Source organism: Schistocerca cancellata, chromosome 8 (genome assembly GCF_023864275.1).
Source record: "Schistocerca cancellata isolate TAMUIC-IGC-003103 chromosome 8, iqSchCanc2.1, whole genome shotgun sequence".
NCBI classification, from domain to species: Eukaryota; Metazoa; Arthropoda; class Insecta; order Orthoptera; family Acrididae; genus Schistocerca; species Schistocerca cancellata.
Window position 1 is genome coordinate 311,788,144 of NC_064633.1, and position 23,560 is coordinate 311,811,703.

The following is a 23,560-nucleotide window of genomic DNA, read 5'->3' on the forward strand; positions in this document are numbered from 1 at the left end:
TCGGGACCTTTGCCTTTCGCGGGCAAGTGCTCTACCATCTGAGCTACCGAAGCACGACTCACGCCCAGTACTCACAGCTTTACTTCTGCCAGTACCTCGTCTCCTACCTTCCAAACTTTACAGAAGCTCTCCTGTGAACCTTGCAGAACTAGCACTCTTGAAAGAAAGGATATTGCGGAGACATGGCTTAGCCACAGCCTGGGGGATGTTTGCAGAATGAGATTTTCATTATGCAGCAGAGTGTGCACTGATATAAAACTTCCTGGCAGATTAAAACTGTGTGCCCGACCGAGACTCGAACTCGGGACCTTTGCCTTTCGCGGGCAAGTGCTCTACCATCTGAGCTACCGAAGCATGACTCATGCCCGGTACTCACAGCTTTACTTCCCGAGTTCGAGTCTCGGTTGGGCACACAGTTTTAATCTGCCAGGAAGTTTCATATCAGCACACACTCTGCTGCAGAGTGACAATCTCATTCTGGAAACATCCCCCAGGCCTGCACCAAGGCAGCTGGACCTGCCCCGCAAGGGGCCTCCTAGCCAATGATGCCAAATGCTCATTTTTATTTTCCTCATCAGATTGCAAAAATACAGGATCATTCACTATTCTTTCCAACTCATCATCTGTTAATGGTTTCGATGATGCCATTCTGACAAATAATGCATACGTACTCACATAACCTTAAAAATTGATGTTATCATTGAAATTTTGCTTTTTTCGAAGTACTCTAAGACTTCAGTCACTTAAAACACTCATTTAGATAATGAAAAACAACTTACGTTAATACTCTGGTGGAGTATTCTGAGACCTTTTCTCTTTATTTCACACTGCATCCAACACTTGGTGTTAAACGGCATCACTTCACTGTGGACTACCAAGAACACAGGCACCATCCGTTGATCCGTTTGCATACTATGTATCATATTCATATTGCCTGGGGTTCTCCAGGACCCCACAGTAGCAGTTAAGGGTTAAAGAAGACTTCCGGAATGGCATTTTTGCACAAAGGCCTGTATGTATGGGAAGAAGAAAGTATGAGGCATAATGTTGAGCTCTTCTCTGAGGTATCTAATGTGGTTCATCAAGAAAATGGGGTTGCCTTTTGCTGCAGATAAGGTGTAATGTCATTATTTACTTGTGAGACTGTCAGTGGCCATCATTAGCTATCAATAGGGACAGGAAAAAATAATTTTGTTTCATGACCAAAGTTGGTGTTACTTTTTGTCGAATTTAGTGTTACTCTTTTGCCAATTTCAGTGTTATTTTTTGCCAAATTTGTTGCTTTTTGGCAAATTTAATGTTATTTTTCTATCAAATTTGGTGTTCTTTTGCCAAATTCTGTAAGTCCATATTTCTTGCCAAATACCTTGTTGTTTTTGTTAAGTTCAGTGTAGTGCCAAATTCTATGGGGTTTTTCTGCCAAATTCATTTTCCCCAAAAATTCAGTTTTTGACAAATTTGATATGTTTTTTTAACAAATTTGGTGTTGTTTTTTTTTACCAAATTTGGATTTCTTTTGCCATATTCAGTGGTGCTTTTTCGCCAATTTTGGTTTTTTTTTCCTGAATTTTGTGGTGTTTTTTTTGCCAAATTTGGTGGTATATCATCAGATCAAGGTTTGTTATGCAGGAAATGAACTGTTATTTTAAGATCATACACAAACTTCCAGCCTTAAGGAGATTAAAAGCCAAACTGCAGTTTGGACATTCAGTAATTAGTAGTTACAAATTAGTAAATTGCCGTCCTTATTTTTGTAACATTTTTATGCACTGCAAAATTACAAATTTTGCAATATGTCATAAAGTCACTGATTTCACATTATTTCATTAACAACCAATAATTTTGTATTATTTTTCACGTTAACATTTTCTCAACATTTTCGTCTCCCTAGCTATCAACCATCAAGCCAGAGAAGACAGGTGAGGTAAATTTAAAAGTGTGGAATTTTTAAAGATTACATGAGGTGATTATTTGGGACAGCAATGGACCACTTGAATGCCAGGAAATGGAATCATTGTATGGAGCAGTGGATATGAGTTACAGCTTTATCTGTAATTCAGGGATTTTTTGAAAGCTTTTACCAAATTTCAATAAAAACTGCACTTACAGTCATTGAGAAACAAGCCACTGATTCAACTTAAGTTAGTGTAATTAGAAATGTATATGTCAATTCTGCAGCTTCCGTTATACTTCATCAGATAGTGGTAAATTGTTAAATGATAGGAGACATCAGGAAAGAAATTTCTGTATCACAAAAATAATTACTAGCAGCTCTAGAGAAAGTTTCCAAACCACTTAAATGGGAAAATAGAGGACTATGGGCTAATGGATCATATCTGATTCGCCTTCATTTTGCTGATGAGATTGTTCTATTGGCCTCTGGTGCCAACTTCAATGACTAAGAGGATTACTTAAGTAAAACAAGTTTAAAAATTGGTTGTTATTGGTTAGTAATGTGATGTTTCGTGTGCAGGGGTAGATTTTTTTTTAGCCTGTTGTGGTTGAATTTGTGTGAGACACTGGTGATTAGTATAGGTGTGAAAGTCTGCAGGTTAAGTATTTTAGAGATTTAATTAACAATGGTGATACAAAAGGAGTTTCATGGTGTGTGTCAGGTGAAATACATTAAAAAGACGGGTCTAGAGTATTTGAGGGGTTCATGTGACAGCTTTTAGGAGAATGCTCCTCCATTTTTTTGAAAGCGTTGGTTTCACTGTGGGAAACTGGCTATAGGAATTTGAGATACTTTAACAGGACTAACTCTCAGAGGGAGCAGAGTTGATTCAGGTCTGCTCACACTATGCTAATCTGTTTGTGCTGGGCTAGATTGGTGAGGGGCAGGTATTGATGAAATATGAGAGCTAGGAGGTCCTTATGGAAGAAGGTACAACAATGGGGTATGGCAATTTGGGTGAGGAGAGGCAGAATTTCAAGAACAGGAAATGCATTGTGTTTCAGACTAGTTAAAGATCGTTTTCTGAATTGACATAGGTAAAAGGAAAATGAATCTATTATTAGATTTGAAATAGAATGTAATGTCAACTGTTAGAGAAGATAAGAATTTGAACACTGGGGAACAGACTCTAGAGATGAACACTGAAAACATATATTTAGGGAATAAACACAGATAAAAGATCTTTAAGTTCATAAGCTAAGCCACGAAAGTTCTAGTTTTGTTTATATGCTTTCACTATTCAGTGCCTCCAGTATGTATCATTGTTTAACTTGATGTAGTATTGCAATATCTCTCTCTCTCTCTCTCTCTCTCTCTCTCTCTCTCTCAAAAAAAAAAAATTCAAGAGACCCCCCCCCCTCCCCCAGTTAATGCTTTTCAACACATTACCATAACATTTTGTAAGTGGAATACACTTGAGATATTTGTTGCTGTAATGGTGACTGAAGACCCCACAACACTTTTTTTCGTAACACAGACCATGTGATGCATATTTGCAGTTTTTTGAAGAAACTAAATGCTTTACTAAAATTTTGAAAATGGAAAATATTTTATTTATATTTATAGGTAGAACAAAGTAAAGTAAAATTATTGGATACAACTATACTAATTTTGCTTATGTGTTTTGTCATTTACAGGAGACCGTTGTGAAACTATGATAAATGAATGTGCCAGAGACCCATGCCCAATGTTTAAAGTTTGTATTCCTGATGCTTCTCTTCAAGGTTATTCATGTCAGTGTCCAGAAGGTTTTGCTGGAACAACTTGTGAGATTGATATATCTAAATGTCATGATGAATCTTGCTACATTCCTCGGAATCCTGTGTCCTTTGGAGGCAAGAGCTATGCACAATACAAAATTGGAAAAAATCTGATAAAGAAAACCTTAGAAGATCAACTCAGCCTCTCTTTAAGAATCAGAACAGTTCAACCAACTGGAAATCTTATGTATGCAGCAGGAAAAATAGACTATAATATACTGGAGGTAAGCATATTTTCTTAACATAAAAATCAAAAGTAAATTAGCTGTGCTGACATTTACTACAAAGCAAATTCGAAAAATTGAAAACAAATTGAGATCAGGGGAAGAACTGCTATTTTGCAGCATATCACCTATAAAATATTCAAGAAGTCTAAACATTGGGAATATAAAGGAATACTGGATGAGCTTCAGATTCGTGTTCATTATTTACAACTTTTTTGTTCTAAATTGTGAGAATAAAGGTAATAAACAAAAGTAAAACAATAATATTAACACCACATGTGATGGAAGTAGCATATAATAACTGATTAGAAATATAAGGAAAACAGATAGATCAAGATACATATGATGAATATCTAGCTTTCAAAAAGTCCAAAAAGTTTATCAGTGGAAAAAGTAGGAAAAAAACCAGTATCTGAATAATGACAAGAAAAAATCACAACACCGAAAATTAATTAATGTAGAGTAATGAAATTTCAGGCATACATTTGTCTATGTAATATATTTAAGTGATCAGCATTGCAAGACCACAGATTAATGGAAGTGTAAGATAAGCTTTGCCAATCTGAAATTCTGGCACATTAATAACCTATAACCACTAGAATACTAAATGCAAATGTGGATGTATGGGAACAGTATACAAATAGCGGTATACAGAATAAACTGTCCCCACTAATATCTGCACATACATATATTTTGACAATTATCATACACGTGCACGCAGTACACGGTATAAGAACAGACTGAATTACATGGCGGCTCGGATGAATGATCTGAGTCCCAAAGATTAATGTTGTCTATGGTCGATATGACTTATAGACACCACACAGCCCCCCCCCCCCCCCCCCTCTTCCCCCGCAGTACGGAGTACCGCATGTGAGTCTTGAGGGAAGACCGTGTGGGCATCGACGCTGTTGGTGGTCGTACGAGCTGGTAGACGCATGACCGGGACCTCCACCCTGACTGAGGCGGGGTGCAGAGGCGGAGCGACAGGAGATAAGCCTACCTTGAAGTCGTTGAGCCAGCGAGGACGGACGTTGTGGCAGCCAGCCTGAGAGCAGGCAGGTTGAATGGCAGATGGTGGGGCATAGGTGTGGCAAGCTCGGATGTTAATTGAGATGAGAGCCGATTGACTTGAAAGATTGCTGTAGCAGCTTTAGGTCAGTAGGCAATTTGGCAGACCACACTGCCCACAGAGTGATGTCCGGCATGGTATGCTCACTCACAAGTAACCGAAGGCAGCGCCAAAGTTGTGATGGAGTTTGGTCCCCCAGGTGTTCCTTGTAAACGATCTTGATGATTAATTCTTGTGGTGAGCAGGCGAGTCGTTCTATGAACGTTTCCTTCATGAACTCGTACTTAGGTGGAGGTGGTGGTGAGAGGAATAGATTGCAAATTAAGTCCAAGTGTTCATGGAGGTGTGTCATGAGACATAGGAATTTAGAGTTGTCATCGGACATGTGATGCAACTCAAAAAGATGCTTGACAAGCACAAACCATGATACAGGGTTGTCTTCGTATAAAGGTGGCAGCTTCGGCAGACAACCTGGGGGAGGGGATGAAGGCGGCTTAAATGTGCCTTGGAAAATAGGCTGGTCCATGGCAGGACTGTGCTGGTACTGCGAACGGCTGAAAGCAAGGGGAAACTACAGCCGTAATTTTTCCCGAGGACATGCAGCTCTACTGTATGATTAAATGATGATGGCGTCCTCTTGGGTAAAATATTCCAGAGGTAAAATAGTCCCCCATTCGGATCTCCGGGCGGGGACTACTCAGGAGGACGTCGTTATCAGGAGAAAGAAAACTGGCGTTCTACGGATCGGAGTGTGGAATGTCAGATCCCTTTATCGGGCAGGTAGGTTAGAAAATTTAAAAAGGGAAATGGATAGGTTAAAGTTAGATATAGTGGGAATTAATGACGTTCGGTGGCAGGAGGAACAAGACTTTTGGTCAGGTGATTACAGGGTTATAAATACAAAATCAAATAGGGGTAATGCAGGAGTAGGTTTAATAATGAATAAAAAAATAGGAGTGCAGGTTAGCTACTACAAACAGCATAGTGAACGCATTATTGTGGCCAAGATAGACACAAAGCCCATGCCTACTACAGTAGTACAAGTTTATATGCCAACTACCTCTGCAGATGATGAAGAAATAGATGAAATGCATAACGAGATAAAAGAAATTATTCAGGTAGTGAAGGGAGACGAAAATTTAATAGTCATGGGTGACTGGAATTCGTCAGTAGGAAAAGGGAGAGAAGGAAACATAGTAGGTGAATATGGACTGGGGGGAAGGAATAAAAGAGGAAGCCGCCTTGCAGAATTTTGCACAGAGCATAACTTAATCATAGCCAACACTTGGTTCAAGAATCATAAAAGAAGGTTGTATACCTGGAAGAATCCTGGAGATACTAAAAGGTATCAGATAGATTATATCATGGTAAGACAGAGATTTAGGAACCAGGTTTTAAATTGTAAGACATTTCCTGGGGCAGATGTGGATTCTGACCACAATCTATTGGTTATGAACTGCAGATTGAAACTGAAGAAACTGCAAAAAGGTGGGAATTTAAGGAGATGGGACCTGGATAAACTGAAAGAACCAGAGGTTGTAGAGAGTTTCAGGGAGAGCATAAGGGAACAATTGACAGGAATGGGGGAAAGAAATACAGTAGAAGAAGAATGGGTAGCTCTGAGGGATGAAGTAGTGAAGGCAGCAGAGGATCAAGTAGGTAAAAAGACGAGGGCTAATAGAAATCCTTGGGTAACAGAAAAAAAATTTAATTTAATTGATGAAAGGAGAAAATATAAAAATGCAGTAAATGAAGCAGGCAAAAAGGAATACAAACGTCTCAAAAATGATATCGACAGGAAGTGCAAAATGACTAAGCAGGGATGGCTAGAGGACAAATGTAAGGATGTAGAGGCCTGTCTCACTAGGGGTAAGATAGATACTGCCTACAGGAAAATTAAAGAGACCTTTGGAGAGAAGAGAACCACTTGTATGAATATCAAGAGCTCAGATGGCAACCCAGTTCTAAGCAAAGAAGGGAAGGCAGAAAGGTGGAAGGAGTATATAGAGGGTTTATACAAGGGCGATGTACTTGAGGACAATATTACGGAAATGGAAGAGGATGTAGATGAAGACAAAATGGGAGATAAGATACTGCGTGAAGAGTTTGACAGAGCACTGAAAGACCTGAGTCGAAACAAGGCCCCGGGAGTAGACAACATTCCATTTAAACTACTGATGGCCTCTGGAGAGCCAGTCATGACAAAACTCTACCATCTGGTGAGCACGATGTATGAGACAGGCGAAATACCCTCAGACTTCAAGAAGAATATAATAATTCCAATCCCAAAGAAAGCAGGTGTTGACAGATGTGAAAATTACCGAACTATCAGTTTAATAAGTCACAGCTGCAAAATACTAACACAAATTCTTTACAAATGAATGGAAAAACTGGTAGAAGCCGACCTCGGGGAAGATCAGTTTGGATTCCGTAGAAATGTTGGAACACGTGAGGCAATACTGACCTTACGACTTATCTTAGAAGAAAGATTAAGAAAAGGCAAACCTACGTTTCTAGCATTTGTAGACTTAGAGAAAGCTTTTGACAATGTTAACTGGAATACTCTCTTTCAAATTCTGAAGGTGGCAGGGGTAAAATACAGGGAGCGAAAGGCTATTTACAGTTTGTACAGAAAGCAGATGGCAGTTATAAGAATCGAGGGGCATGAAAGGGAAGCAGTGGTTGGGAAAGGAGTAAGACAGGGTTGTAGCCTCTCCCCGATGTTATTCAATCTGTATATTGAGCAAGCAGTAAAGGAAACAAAAGAAAAATTCGGAGTAGGTATTAAAATTCATGGAGAAGAAGTAAAAACTTTGAGGTTCGCCGATGACATTGTAATTCTGTCAGAGACAGCAAAGTACTTGGAAGAGCAGTTGAACGGAATGGACAGTGTCTTGAAAGGAGGATATAAGATGAACATCAACAAAAGTAAAACGAGGATAATGGAATGTAGTCAAATTAAGTCGGGTGATGCTGAGGGAATTAGATTAGGAAATGAGACACTTAAAGTAGTAAAGGAGTTTTGCTATTTAGGGAGTAAAATAACCGATGATGGTCGAAGTAGAGAGGATATAAAATGTAGACTGGCAATGGCAAGGAAAGCGTTTCTCAGGAAGAGGAATTTGTTAACATCGAGTATAGATTTAAGTGTCAGGAAGTCGTTTCTGAAAGTATTTGTATGGTGTGTAGCCATGTATGGAAGTGAAACATGGACGATAACTAGTTTGGACAAGAAGAGAATAGAAGCTTTCGAAATGTGGTGCTACAGAAGAATGCTGAAGATAAGGTGGGTAGATCACGTAACTAATGAGGAGGTATTGAATAGGATTGAGGAGAAGAGAAGTTTGTGGCACAACTTGACTATAAGAAGGGATTGGTTGGTAGGACATGTTTTGAGGCATCAAGGGATCACAAATTTAGCATTGGAGGGCAGTGTGGAGGGTAAAAATCGTAGAGGGAGACCAAGAGATGAATACACTAAACAGATTCAGAAGGATGTAGGTTGCAGTAGGTACTGGGAGATGAAGAAGCTTGCACAGGATAGAGTAGCATGGAGAGCTGCATCAAACCAGTCTCAGGACTGAAGACCACAATAACAACAACATGGCAGGAGAGGCCGTGTAGCAGGCCAGCACAGTAGGTGTGGGTGTGTTGCTGGCAAGAATGTCCGTAGCAACAACGGGTTGCATTGTCCTTGATGTGTCGCAAAAACATGGTGCATCTGGCATGACCGGTACCGTGGGAACGAGCGGTTGCGCGATACATGTAGGGGTCCCGTAAACCGGACCGTAGGTTACAGGTACTGATTTGAATTTGTCCACCTCGGAAATAATGCAGAAGGCTGGCACGGCAGACACAGGCAGAGCTGTGGGAGAGGAGAGCGGCTGAGTGGTCGGAACCAGGCCTCCATGCGAGTGGGGGGAGGGGGGGCAGGGGGGGGTTGGTAACTTGTGTGACAAAAGTGTGAGTTCTCCGCGCATGTTGAAAACACGCCCCGTGGGGTCGGACTATAAATTACTGGTAGAACTTGCAGAAGATCACTGCGATGTGGTAAGATGCTGCTGGAAGGCGAAATGCTGAAAGATGAACTCAAACCCACGTGGTCGAAAAGTTGAGCAGCAGGTCTGGGGATGAGCAAGGAGAATTTTGTGAAACGTCCATCATTAGTCAACAGATGAGGCAAAACCAGAACAGGTTGCAATTGATAGTGGCTGGGTGCGTTTTGCACAAATGGCGGCATTGCACATGGCACGACAATAACTGTTGTTACCACCCTTTGAGAGTCAAATTACGTGTGCGAATGTAGATCACTTTGAACATTATACGATCAATCAGTAGGTACACAGTTCTGAATATGATCCACTTCACATATTGGCGAGCACATTCCGGCGACACGTAACCCGAGTCCATTGTTTGAGTTGAGGGTGTAGCACTCAACCATTGTAGAGCAACAAAGTTTGAGGTTAACATGGTTGGAGATCGTGAATCACTGTGGAGTAATGGAGAGACAGCCATTGGCGAAGAATTGAAGGGACCCAGCGGTCATAGTTGGGCTTCCAAATCTTCGAACAAAGCATTGGGTGAGGTGGCCATGGTGGCGTGCACATAACCTGTTGATTTACAACACCCGGCGTGGCAAACGTAGAAACTTCAGGGTCACCAATATAGGAAAAGGATACGAATAGTGGGATACGGAATAAACTGTCCCCACTAATATCTGCACATACATATATTTCGACAATTATCATACATGTGCACACAGTACAAGGTATAAGAACAGACTGAATTAACATGGCAGCTCGGATGAGTGACCTGAGTCTCAAAGATCAATGTTGTCTATGGTCGATATGACCTATCGATGCCACACATGCATTGTGTTGTCCAGATGCCAGATGTCAGTTTGTGGGATGGTGTTCCATGCCTTTTGCATGTGGTCAGTCAATATAGGGATGGTTAGTGATGTTTGTGGATTATGCTTAAGTTATTGTTTAATGATGTCCCATATGAGCTTGATCTGGTGGCTGGCAGGCCAAGGCAACATGTCGACATTCCAAAGGGCATGTGAGGCAACAACAGCAGTATGTGGGCAAATGTTACCCTGTTGGGAAACACCCCTGGAATGCTGTTCATGAGTAACAGCACAACAGTTTGAATCATCAGCTTGACATACAAATTTGCAGTCATCATGGCCATCACTGGCACTGAGGCAGAACCAACTTTTATCAGAAAACACAACAAAACTCTACCCTGCCCTCCAATGAGCTCTTTCTAGATACTAGTAAAGTTGAAAATGGTGGTGGCCTGGGGTGAATTGATACATGCTACAGGGCATTCGGCTCAGAGCTGTTGTTGAAGTGACCGATTTGTAACAGTTCATTGTGTCACTGTAGTGTCAACAACTGCTCAGATTACTGCTACAGATGTAGCATGATGCACCAGAGCTATATACCAGACAGGATGGTCTCCCCTGTCTGCAGTGCTGTGTGGCCATCTAAAACAATGTCTCATTGTGATGTTACATTCTCATGGCCAATGCTGCCAGTAATCATGTACAGTGGCTACATTCCTGCCAAGTCTTTCAGCAATACCCCAGAAGGAGCATTACCCAGCTTCTCATAGCCGTATTACACAACTTATTCAAACTTTGTGGGATGTTGGTAATGCTGTTTTTGTTGCCTTAAAGCCATTCTTGACTAACATCAGCTCACCACGTCTAGTCTCAAAGGTAAGTAACGCTCATGACCATTACAGTGTGTATTTAAACCAAACCTGATTGGCATCCTCATAGTGACGCTACTAGTGCCACACTTAGGCAACTGGTGTAAAATTTGAATAGACGTCATCTTATAGATGTAGAAACATGCCTACCAACTTTCATTCATGTTGAGCAATTCTTTCAAGGTGTTGCGATACCCACCCCCCTTGTTGTATATTGGGTTGGTGCAAAAGTTCCTAGTGTTTTCCCATAAGTTTATTAAACACACCAGACGCCCATAACAGAGACTTAAGTCATTAATAATATGTTCTACGTCACCATTTTCAACAGTCTGCCAATACTGGGCTAACTTTTCAACTCCGCGACTGTAGAAATCACGTGGTTTTAAGGAAAAGAACTCGTTCAGCCATATTTGGAGCACATTCTCATCCAGGAAGGAAGTTCCTTAAAGGCTGTTTTATAGACAGTGAAAAAGGTAAAAATCTGAGGGCACAAGACCAGGTGAATAAGGTGGGTGCAGAATGACTGCCCAACCCAACTCCTGTATAGTGTTTTTTATCAGTCTGACACAATTCAGGGGGCGTTACCATGGAGTAACATCACCGCATGCAGCCATCCCAGTCTCTGTTCTTCGATTGCTTCTGTAAAATGTCTCAGTTGTTGGCAATTAAAGTCTGCAGTGATGGTTACACCTTGGTGAAGCAATTTGTAGTAGTACACCACACCATCACTGTTCCACGAGATGCATAACATTATATTTTGTGTATGCATGCAGGTCTTTGTGTATGGGGAGTTGCTGCTTTGTTTGGGCTCAACAATTCCTTTCTTACCCTTATGTTAGCACAAAGACATTATTTCTCATCACCAGTAATGGTGCAGGTTGGGAATGGTCAGTGTTGCTGATGAAACAATTGTTGACGAACAAGCAGAGATGCACTTGTGGCCACCTGCTGTTAAAGTATGAGGGTATGAGGTACCCATATGCCCAATTTTTTTTCCCCATTGCATGCAACTATTACACAATGTGGAATGATTGTAGTTCATCTCATATGCCTGTTTTCAATTACTCTGACATGGATTCCTCGGATTAATGCTTTTAAATGATCTTCATCAAACTCCGAAGGTCTCCTTAACAAGGAGAGTTACTAATGTCAAAATGCTCATCCTTAAATCAAGAAAACAATTTTCTTGCTGTGCCATGTTGAATGACATTCTCCCCAGACATGGCACAAATGTTTCTGGATACCTCCACTACTGTCAGCTCTGTACTGAACTCAAACAGAAGAACATATCAGAAATGTTCCAATTTCTCCACTTGGCTCTCCATTTACTAGTGTTCACAGCTCCAAGCACTATCTCCAGATGACAAAATGACAATATATAACCATATAATTCAAACCCTTAATTGGGCAGGTAGGTTAGAAAATTTAAAAAGGGAAATGTAACTTACCAAGCGAAAGCGTTGGCATGTTGATAGTCACACAAACAAACACAAACACACACACAAAATTCAAGCTTTTGCAACCAATGGTTGCTTCGTCAGGAAAGAGGGAAGGAGACGGAAAGACGAAAGGATGTGGGTTTTAAGGGAGAGGGTAAGGAGTCATTCCAATCCCGGGAGTGGAAAGACTTACCTTAGCGGGAAAAAAGGACAGGTATACACTCGCGCACACACACACATATCCATCCGCACATATACAGACACAAGCAGACATTTGTAAAGGCAAACTCTGTGTTTGTGTGTCTATCAACATGCCAACACTTTCGCTTGGTAAGTTACATCATCTTTGTTTTTAGATATATTTTTCCCACGTGGAATGTTTCCCTCTATTATATTCATAAAAAGGGAAATGGATAGGTTAAAGTTAGATATAGTGGGAATTAGTGAAGTTTGGTGACAGGAGGAACAAGACTTTTGATCAGGTTAATACAGGGTTATAAATACAAAATCAAATAGGGGTAATGCAGGAGTAGGTTTAATAATGGATAAAAAAATAGGAGTGCGGGTAAGCAACTACAAACAGCATAGTGAACACATTATTGTGGCCAAGATAGACACAAAGCCCACGCCTACTACAGTAGTACAAGTTTATATGCCAACTAGCTCTGCAGATGATGAAGAAATTGATGAAATGTATGATGAGATAAAAGAAATTATTCAGGTAGTGAAGAGAGATGAAAATTTAATAGTCATGGGTGACTTGAATTCGACAGTAGGAAAAGGAAGAGAAGGAAACATAGTAGGTGAATATGGATTGGGGCTAAGAAACGCAAGAGGAAGCCGCCTGGTAGAAGCATAACTTAATCATAGCTAACACTTGGTTCAAGAATCATGAAAGAAGGTTGTATACATGGAAGAACCCTGGAGATACTAGAAGGTTTCAGATAGATTATATAATGGTAAGACAGAGATTTAGGAACCAGATATTAAATTGTAAAACATTTCCAGGGGCAGATGTGGACTCTGACCACAGTCTATTGGTTATGAACTGTAGATTAAAACTGAAGAAACTGCAAAAAGGTGGGAATTTAAGGATATGGGGACCTGGATAAACTGAAAGAACCAGATGTTGTACAGAGTTTCAGGGAGAACATAAGGGAACAATTGACAGGAATGGGGGAAAGAAATACAGTAGAAGAAGAATGGGTGGCTTTGAGGGATGAAATAGTGAAGGCAGCAGAGGATCAAGTAGGTAAAAAGACGACGGCTAGTAGAAATCCTTGGGTAACAGAAGATATGTTGAATTTAAATGATTAAAGGAGAAAATATAAAAATGAAGTAGGCAAAAAGGAATACAAACGTCTCAAAAATGAGATTGACAGGAAGTGCAAAATTTCTTAGCAGGGACGGGTAGAGGACAAATGTAAGGATGTAGAGGCTTATCTCATGAGAGGTAAGATAGATACTGCCTACAGGAAAATTAAAGAGACCTTTGGAGAAAAGAGAACCACTTGCATGAATATCAAGAGCTCAGATGGAAACCCAGTTCTAAGCAAAGAAGGGAATGCAGAGAGGTGGAAGGAGTATATAGAGGGTCTATACAGGGGAAATGTTCTTGAGGACAATATTATGGAAATGGAAGAGAAGGTAGATGAAGATGAAATGTGAGATATGATACTGCATGAAGAGTTTGACAGAGCACTGAAAGACCTAAGTCGAAACAAGGCACCGAGAGTAGACAACATTCCATTAGAACTACTGACAGCCTTGGGAGAGCCAGTCATGACAAAACTCTACCATCTGGTGAGCAAGATGTATGAGACAGGTGAAATTCCCTCAGCCTTCAAGAAGAATATAATAATTCCAATCCCAAAGAAAGCAGGTGTTGACAGATGTGAAAATTACCGAACTATCAGTTTAATAAGTCAAAGCTGCAAAATACTAACGCAAATTCTTTACAGACAAATGGAAAAACTGGTGGAAGCTGACCTCAGGGAAGATCAGTTTGGATTCCATAGAAATGTTGGAACACGTGAGGCAATACTGACCCTACGACTTATCTTAGAAGAAAGATTAAGGAAAGGCAAACATACGTTTCTAGCATTTGTAGACTTAGAGAAAGCTTTTGACAATGTTGACTGGAATACTCTCTTTCAAATTCTAAAGGTGGCAGGGGAAAAATACAGGGAGCGAAAGGCTATTTACAATTTGTACAGAAAGCAGATGGCAGTTATAAGAGTCGAGGGGTATGAAAGGGAAGCAGTGGTTGGGAAGGGAGTGAGACAGGGTTGTAGTCTCTCCCCGATGTTATTCAATCTGTATATTGAGCAAGCAGTGAAGGAAACAAAAGAAAAGTTCGGAGTAGAAATAATAACTTTGAGGTTCGCCGATGACATTGTAATTCTGTCAAAGACAGCAAAGGACTTGGAAGAGCAGTTGAACAGAATGGACAGTGTCTTGAAAGGAGGATATAAGATGAACATCAACAAAAGCAAAACGAGGGTATTGGAATTAAATCAGGTGATGCTCTGAGGGATGAGATTAGGGAATGAGACACTTAAAGTAGTAAAGGAGTTTTGCTATTTGCGGAGCAAAATAACTGAAGATTGTCGAAGTAGAGAGAATATAAAATGTAGACTGGCAATGGCTAGGAAAGCGCTTCTCAAGAAGAAAAATTTGTTAACATTGAGTACAGATTTAAGTGTCAGGAAGTCGTTTCTGAAAGTATTTGTATGGAGTGTAGCCATGTATGGAAGTGAAACATGGATGATAAATAGTTTAGACAAGAAGACAATAGAAGCTTTCGAAATGTGGTGCTACAGAAGAATGCTGGAAGTTAGATGGGTAGATCATATAACTAATGAGGAGGTATTGAATAGAATTGGGGAGAAGAGGAGTTTGTGGCACAACTTGACCAGAAGAAGGGATAGGTTGGTAAGACATGTTCTGAGGTATCAAGGGATCACCAATTTAGTACTGGAGGGCAGCGTGGAGGGTAAAAATCGTAGAGGGAGACCAAGAGATGAATATCCTAAGCAGATTCAGAAGGATGTAGGCTGCAGTAGGTACTGGGAGATGAAGAATCTTGCACAGAATAGAGTAGCATGGAGAGTTGCATCAAACCAGTCTCTGGACTGAAGACCACAACAACAACAACAACAACATAATTCAAACAGCAACAGTAACTACACAAAAAATAAAAATGCTTTAAAGTTATGCACCAACTTAATCTCTCTCTCTCTCTCTGTCTCTCTCTCTCTCTCTCTCTCTCTCTCTCTCTGTCTGTGTGTGTGTGTGTGTGTGTGTGTGTGTGTGTGTGTGTGTGTGAGTGAGTATTATTGCCATCCACTAATCTTTTAAATGTAATTATGTGGCAGTTTCAGTTTTGGACCCAAGAAAATAACTCATTTGAATTTTCTGCCAATTTGAAAAAAATTTCAACCCTGTCCTGAAAATATCATCTGTTTGTCCTGAAAATATCATCTGTTCTGTGCTTTTCTGAGGATGCACAGAAGAGGAGCTTACTTCTAGCAGTGGAGTGTCTGACTGACAACAGCAATTACCTGATAGTACTCCAGTAAAATTCAGTAGAAATGAAGAGAAGAGTAATGCAAAAGAAGTAATCTGAAAATACATGCAGAGAGTGAGGATTAAGATGAAAGGTTGTGCGAATAAAATTCAATGACCTCATTTACATACTTTCAAGAAAGCCCAATGGAAAAAATGAAAAGCAGCCTTGCATGTGGCACTATTACATGATCCTATCAGAGAAAAAGCGCAGAAATTGATCAATAATTTCACCAAGATAGCTTTTGATCAGTAAAGTACACTTTGAACATAAAATTTAAAACAAAAACAAAGAATGCAAACAGCAGTGTTCTAATAGAAAAAGGTCAAGTAAAAGGTTGTAGATAAAGGTACGTGAAGCAGAAATAAGTTGATGATTGTAGATGACAGAAACCTTTGTTTTGCTGGCATCAAAGATCTGAAGGAAGAGTAGGGTACTACAGCTTTTCAATCTGACCTTCTGTTTGACTTTCTCCAGTTTCTCTCGTACAGTCTGCTTCCTATTACCTTTTTTGTGACCCATCAATTATGAAAGAGTCCTGTTGCTATTGTTATCAGATTATATCACTTAAGTTAATGTAATGCATTGTGCTAAACACCATGGCAGCATTGAACTAAACAATTGCAAGGGGCTATCATCTTTCTTAATGTACACATCAGTCATCTTATTTTACAATACAAGCAAAGTTATTCATCCCATTACCCTAAAGAAGAAAGAATTTATAATTTTTTTTTGTTTATCTTATGGTACCCGAAGTACAAAGCTCATATTACAATTATTATTATTATTATTATTATTATTATGCTTTCTGTGGTATTACCAGCGCTGTAAATTTATCAGAAATTTAGCTCTCTGTAAATGACATGCAGCCATGTTTCTGTCAGAAATGATTCATAAAAATTCCTTTTTTTTTTTTTTTTTTTGCAGGTTGTGAATGGAGTTGTACAGTACCGATTTGATCTTGGTAGTGGAGAAGGGCTAGTGAGAGTCAGCAGTGTGTATGTGAGTGATGGTTTATGGCACGAAGTGAAATTAGAACGGGAGAAGAATAGTGCACAGGTCATTGTGGACGGAAAGCATATAGCTCATGGCTCAGCACCTGGAGCAAATGATATTCTCAACTTGCAGTCAGATGACTTGTATCTTGGTGCAGAAGTTCGCCATCATCCTACGATACTTGGTTATGACGATGTCCAGAGAGGATTTATTGGATGCATGGATGATGTTCGCATTTCCCATGTATCAGTACCTTTACATATGAGTGGTGCAAGCAGTGTGGCTATCCTTAAAAGATTTGCTAATGTGGACTTTAGTTGTGATGCTCTGAAAGTGCTTACACCTCCTGGTGTTTGTGGCTCACAACCTTGTATGAATGGAGGTACGTGCAAGGATCTCGGTGGTGATAACTATGAGTGCCTTTGTTACGAAAAGAGATTTGCAGGTCATTCGTGTGAAATTGACACAGATCCATGTGCCTCTTCACCGTGTTTGTATGGTGGTAGGTGTCGTGCAGCACCAGCAGGCAATGATTACCTGTGTGAGTGTCCTCCAAGACTTAGTGGGAAACGCTGTGAATATGGGCATTATTGCAGCCCTAACCCCTGTCTCAATGGTGGTGTTTGTGAAGAAGGAAACTCTGGACCCATATGCAAGTGCCTTGGTTTTACTGGTGACTTTTGCAAACTAGACATAGATGAATGTGAAACAGCCATACGTGGACCTTGTCTTAATGGTGGTACATGTTACAATGAACCTGGAACCTACAGGTGTGTGTGTCCTCCAAATGTCACTGGTGTACACTGTGCCAATCCAGTGTATGGTTCATCCATATCATCCAGTATCTATAACATTACGGGTGAAGAACTTGTTGGAATCATAGTAGCTGTTGCAATCCTCATTCTTCTGGTAATCTGCTTCATTATGTACAGGAGATTTCGTGTAAAGCGATCTCGAGAAAGAGCAAACAATATAAATAATGAGACAAGAAAAGACATCGTGTTAAATTCTGCCCGACCTAATGATAATGACTTCAAAAGAGGATCAAAACTCAGCAACCTCGAAGTCAGTCAGGTAATAATTTAATTTTTCACATATCCTAAAATAAAATGCATGACTGTGAAAGCATTAGGAACAGTATTGCATATATAAGAAACTGCTGCTGCAGATTGGCATGTAAAGTGACATACAATTTTCAATAGACACTCTTCTCTTTAAACTTTAATTTTAATATTTTTAATGTTAAATTCTCTTTGCATGCTGCAGTTTTGTGTTGTAATCAGCAAATTGCATGATAAAGATTAAACAGCATGCAGCACAAGATCTCTTATTTTTTGTTGTCTGAGTGGTACGGTATGTTTTGTTTGCAGGTCCCCCCTCAGTGCCCTCCTAGGCCTGCTTCCTACACTCCAAGCTCCAACAATGATCCTACATCTTACAACCACACTGCTGTTCTGAATAACCTTGACACATTGCGTAGTTATGGGTCAGCTGGGGACGAATTGGAAAATGTGCCTCCTGACTACTTACGCAACTTAAATAGGAGTACTCCCGTCCCTTCCATCCCCAATCACACTGTCACCACGCTCGACGCAGAGAGCCTCCATAAACCCTCTTGGGCTGAGATGACAGACCAGATGAGTTCTTATACTGACTCCAATAAAATTAAGAATGGTAAGTTGTGTTCCTTATTCCTGTGGTATCATTTTAATCCATGGCTTGTTAGTACTTATTTCTTTGTGTATGTTATTTTTTTGTTTAGTAGATTTATGCCTACATTCAATAACGAAAAGCATCCTAGCATTATGTTTGTACTTTTGTTACAGTTTTGAATATGGCATTTCTTGCTTAACATTATTTATTAATTTAACTATTAGTAAACAGAAAGTGAATTAAGTAGTGTTCACCCTGATTTCCAAGACAGAATCTCTTAGTAGTATTCAGCAACGTCAGTTAATTGCTACCACATAATTGTGCATGTTAATCTATTTGTTGATGAATGCTGTGACTGTTTACATATGCTCAGATCAGATGTCTGCATTATATTCCCCCCCTCTCTCTTTTTTCTGCTGCAGACCTGAAACGTTCACTGGGTACAGATTTTCCACGAGGTCTTATGCCCACCGGGAGGCCAGGTAGGGGGTCACAGACCGGAGCTTCATCCATAAGTTCCATAGATGAGGACCCCCGCATCATGGGAGGTTTGTAGTCAATATTAAAGTTTTCTTATGAAACCTGTTTTCTCCTTGTATTTTCTTTTGGATATTCTCTTTAAAAACATTACCACCTTTTGCAGCCAGAATGTGTCATTCAGACAAATTTGTGGAACTAGTGAAGTCTAAATTTAGTGGAAAAAAATGGTCAAGCTGACTATATTCTCTGTGTTGCTGTGTGCTACTTTCGCCACTTTTTCCCTGTACAAAAGCACAATCTGATAGAACAAAATAAATTTGCTCTTGGGCATTTATCAATTTCTCTCAGACTCTTTGCTACTGGAGGTTTTGGTCACTTCCCTTCTAATGCTCTAATAGTCTCAGATCATCACTTTGTTGGATGAAGTAATAGTTGGCTCTAAGAGTTAATATTTTTCTCAACATTACTTGGTGTTGATCTGTCATCTGCCATCTTGTAAGTCTTCTTTTGCTTGTAATTAAATTTTGAAGCTGCTCCTTCTGCCTCTATAATTGGGATGACCTATCCTCCTTTCTGCTTTGTTAATGCTTGTGTATATACTTCAATATTCGTAACTGTAGTTCTTGTCCAGGTATTTGCCCATGGCAACACCAAAAAGGATACTTGTGACTAAAACAAGGCTTGTTGACAACATTGTAATTCCACCAGAGATGGTGAAGGACTTAGAAAATCAATTGAAAATTAGGAAATGAGACACTAAAAGTAGTAGATGACATTTGCTATTTGGACAGCAAAATAACTAATAATGGCAGAAGTAGAAGAGGATGTATAATGCAGACCGGCTATAAAAGGAAAACATACCTGAAGGAGGAGGACTCTGGTAACATCTGACGTACATTTAAGTATTATAAGTCATTTCTGAAGGAATTTGTCTAAAGTGTAGCCATGTATGAAAATGAAACATGGGCAGTAGGCACTTCAGACAGGACATGGCTAGTGGTTTTAGAAATGTGGTACTATAGAAGAATGCCAAAGAATAGGAGAGTGGTTTGAATACTTAAAAAGGATATAACTGAATTGGGGAAAAAATAAATTTGTGGTACAGCTTGACTAAACCACAGATTCGTTGGAAAAAAAAAAAAAAAAAAAAAAAGGAAAAAAAAAAAAACATTGCTGCGACATGACTAGTGGCTTTAGGAATGTGGTACCAAAAAAAACATTGCTGCGACATCAAGGAATCATCACTTTGATGATGGAGGGAAGTGTGGAGGTTAAAAATTGTAGCTGGAAACCAGAGGATGAATACAGGAAGTATGATGAATGCAGGTAGGCGGAAACATTTATGAGTTTGAAGAAGCTGACATAGGATATACTGGACAGAGGGCTTTACTGATACTGAAGACCCCAACACCCACTGATACGGTACAACTGAATACGCAAATGATTAGCATTACTGAATGATAACTGGACTCTAAGAACACAGTTACTGGGTTGCATTTTGAAATGTGATGCATTGAAGAATAATAGATAATTGGTGGAGAGCAATGCAATAAGAAAAAATTATTTTCTTTCTAGATGACAATTTTTCTTAATCAATGGTTGCTGAGAATGGTAATTTTCACTATGTTACCTCTCACATGACAAATTATCAGTAACACTGATTTCTTAAATTCAGATTAGGTTGCAAATTTTACAGACTGAATTGAAACTGGCATAATCTGAATCATAAAGTGAGCATGTAGAAATGAATCGGAAAAAACAGTGTGACTTTCAATTGCTGATCATCAGTTATTCAAGTTTTACTTAAGCAAGTAAGGTCAGTGAGAGATGTGAAGTACCATAAACCATACTCTACAGTGCAAATACTGGTGAACAAAATAAAAATATTGACCATGCATTAGTACAAATCAGACCACCACAGCTGGTGGTACTGCATCACTGGCAAGAACAGAATTGCTCAAACAGTAGTAAACTGTCTTTTACAGGTGGTACCACTTTTTCCTTTCTCAGAACAATGAAAGATATATGCTGGAAAACAATTATGGAATGGCATTTGCAATTAACACTTGCAGATGGCCAGAACAAGGAATGCAGTATGTGATAGAATGGTATACCAACATAAAACATTATTTCACAGGTGGTCTATGGGACAGTTTTAGAGCTACTGTCCTTTGGTCAACATTGTCCCATTCATATTAAATTGGATTTAATTATGGAGTGAGCTGGAAGTGTCTTGCTGGTACCCTAGATAAATAGACAGTGAGAGTAACTCTCAAAGCTAAGCCATGACTCATACAGGAACAGGACACTATGTTCCTTGTTACACTCATGGTAGATAAGGCATCACATTTGTTATTACGTGAGGCAGTACACCTGGTGGGTCACTAAGAATAAACACCATCCTCTGAAGCTGATGAAGCACCATGTGATGAGAGGTAATTGGTCCAGAAACTGTTGTTAGGTCTCTGGTCAAGGCTGGTGCTGTGGTGATTGAGTATATTAGGAGTGTTCAAGTAAAAAGGTGTAAAACATCTTAACAACCTGCAAACTGGTTGAAACATCATTCAGCATGTTTTTGTGCAAGCATCGTCATCGCCCCTAAAAAATTCAAAGCTGTTCCCTCAGCAGACTTTTTCAATGTCTGAGGTCTGATACTGATCAAATTACTCAAGCACAGAAAAACCATTAGCAGCAACATGTACTATGGGACACAACATATCCTACAAAAGTCTCTCAACAGCCAACAGCCTGAGCTGCTGACTGAGGGAGTGATTCTGGTCCATGGTAACATGTGTCCACATGTCTCCAATGTCACACAACATGTAATGGCCAAGTTCAAGTGAGAGCAGTACATGTCACCCTGTGACTTCCATGTGTTTGCTCTGGAAGATGCTAGATTCACCTCAGTGACACTTCCCCTAAAGTCATTATGATGCATACATGCCCAGTTTCAATTGTTGAGGATGTCTGTTGACTTTTGAGGTAATTCTGGATTTCTGAGAAGTGAGAGAAGACATTTGATTTTGTCATTTGGTTGAATCTTATATTTGGTAGGTTTTAAATTATGACGTGTGTCCTGTAAATACACACTACTTCAAATATTAAGGATCTTTTGAAAACACTTCATTATTGATACGATTTATTACAATCAAATGTAAGGCAAAAACACATCAGTGGTCAAAATCTTCATGGAAGTCTAAGACAAAATCATAGTTACATATTGCTAATGTTCGCAAGGGCCTAGTGACTAAAGATGTCAGGTTACATTTGCTGGTTCGAGTCCTGCTCCTTCTCAATTTTTTTTTCTTTTTACCTTCACTTTTCTGAGAAAAAATTGTGGGACCTTCTTATTAATTTAAGAAAAGTACGTTCTGTAATATTCAATGTTACACACACATAAGAGTACTCTCTCCCAGGAGTGAGTTGTCATTGACAATAATTTATGAATTAAGCATGAAACATTTAAATGCCCGTAAATATTTGAAACATGTTGATCATCTGGTAAAAGAAACTAGCTACCACTCGGAATAAAAAAAGCATAGAAAAAACTAGTACATCTGAAAAAGAATTAAAAGGTAACTTAGTCTCCGTCATCTATGAGGAATAAAACAAAATTTATAAGCTAGCTATTTTAAGAGGTTTCTTTTCCAAACAAGAACATTTTCAATTTCAGTTCATATGCAGACAAAATATAGTCTGGTTCGGGTACAGGAGTGTTTCTGCTGCTATTCTTTATCATTGTTTCAGTTACTTTCAAGGGAAATGAAGTAGTTCATTTTTCTCACAGTGAATTATAATTTTCACTCAAATTACGAGGGTCATTTTTAAAACAAGAACCTGTGGTAGTTGTTGTTGTTGTTGTTGTTGTTGTTGTTGTTGTCTTCAGTCCAGAGGCTGGTTTGATGCAGCTCTCCATGCTACTCTATCCTGCGCGAGCTTCTTCATCTCGAAGTACCTACTGCAACCTGCATCCTTCTGAATCTGCTTAATGTATTCATCTCTTGGTCTCCCTGATTTTTACCCTCCACCCTGCCATCCAATACTAAGTTGGTGATCCCTTGATGCCTCAGAACATGTCCTACCAACCAATCCCTTCTTCTAGTCAAGTTGTGCCACAAATTCCTCTTCTACCCAATTCTATTCAGTATCTCCTCATTAGTTACGTGATCTATCCATCTGATCTTCAGCATTCTTCTGTAGCACCACATCCAAAAAGCTTCTACTCTCTTATTTGAAATAGTTATCGTCCATGTTTCAGTTCCATACATGGCTACACTCCATACAAATACTTTTAGAAACGCTTTTCTTGCCACAACATTTTATATCCTCTCTACTTGAACCATCATCAGTTATTTTGCTCCCTAAATAGCAAAACTCATCTACTATTTAAGTGTCTCATTTCCTAATCTAATTCCCTCAGCATCACCTGATTTAATTAGACTACATTACATTATCCTCTGCTTTTGTTGGTGTTCATCTTATATCCTCCTTTCAAGACACTTTCCCTTCCGTTCCACTGCTCTACCAGTTCCTATGCTGTCTCTGACAGAATTACAATGTAATTGGCAAACTTCAAAGTTTTTATTTCTTCTCCCTGGATTTTAATTCCTACTCCAAATTTTTCTTATGTTTCCTTTACTGTTTGCTCAATATACAGATTGAATAACATCAGGGATAGCCTACAACCCTGTCTCAC

General features: G+C 39.5%; 1 protein-coding gene across 1 annotated transcript in view; it reads left to right on the plus strand.

The window, feature by feature from the left end:
* The window catches only part of LOC126095266 (fat-like cadherin-related tumor suppressor homolog), an 892,347-nt gene that overhangs the window by 863,598 nt on the left and 5,189 nt on the right, over positions 1 to 23,560 (plus strand). The window contains exons 39-42 of the mRNA XM_049910026.1: positions 3,592 to 3,938; positions 16,663 to 17,805; positions 18,102 to 18,405; positions 18,807 to 18,932. Coding sequence (XP_049765983.1) covers positions 3,592 to 3,938; positions 16,663 to 17,805; positions 18,102 to 18,405; positions 18,807 to 18,932 — 1,920 coding nt within the window. The remainder of the gene's footprint in view (positions 1 to 3,591; positions 3,939 to 16,662; positions 17,806 to 18,101; positions 18,406 to 18,806; positions 18,933 to 23,560) is intronic.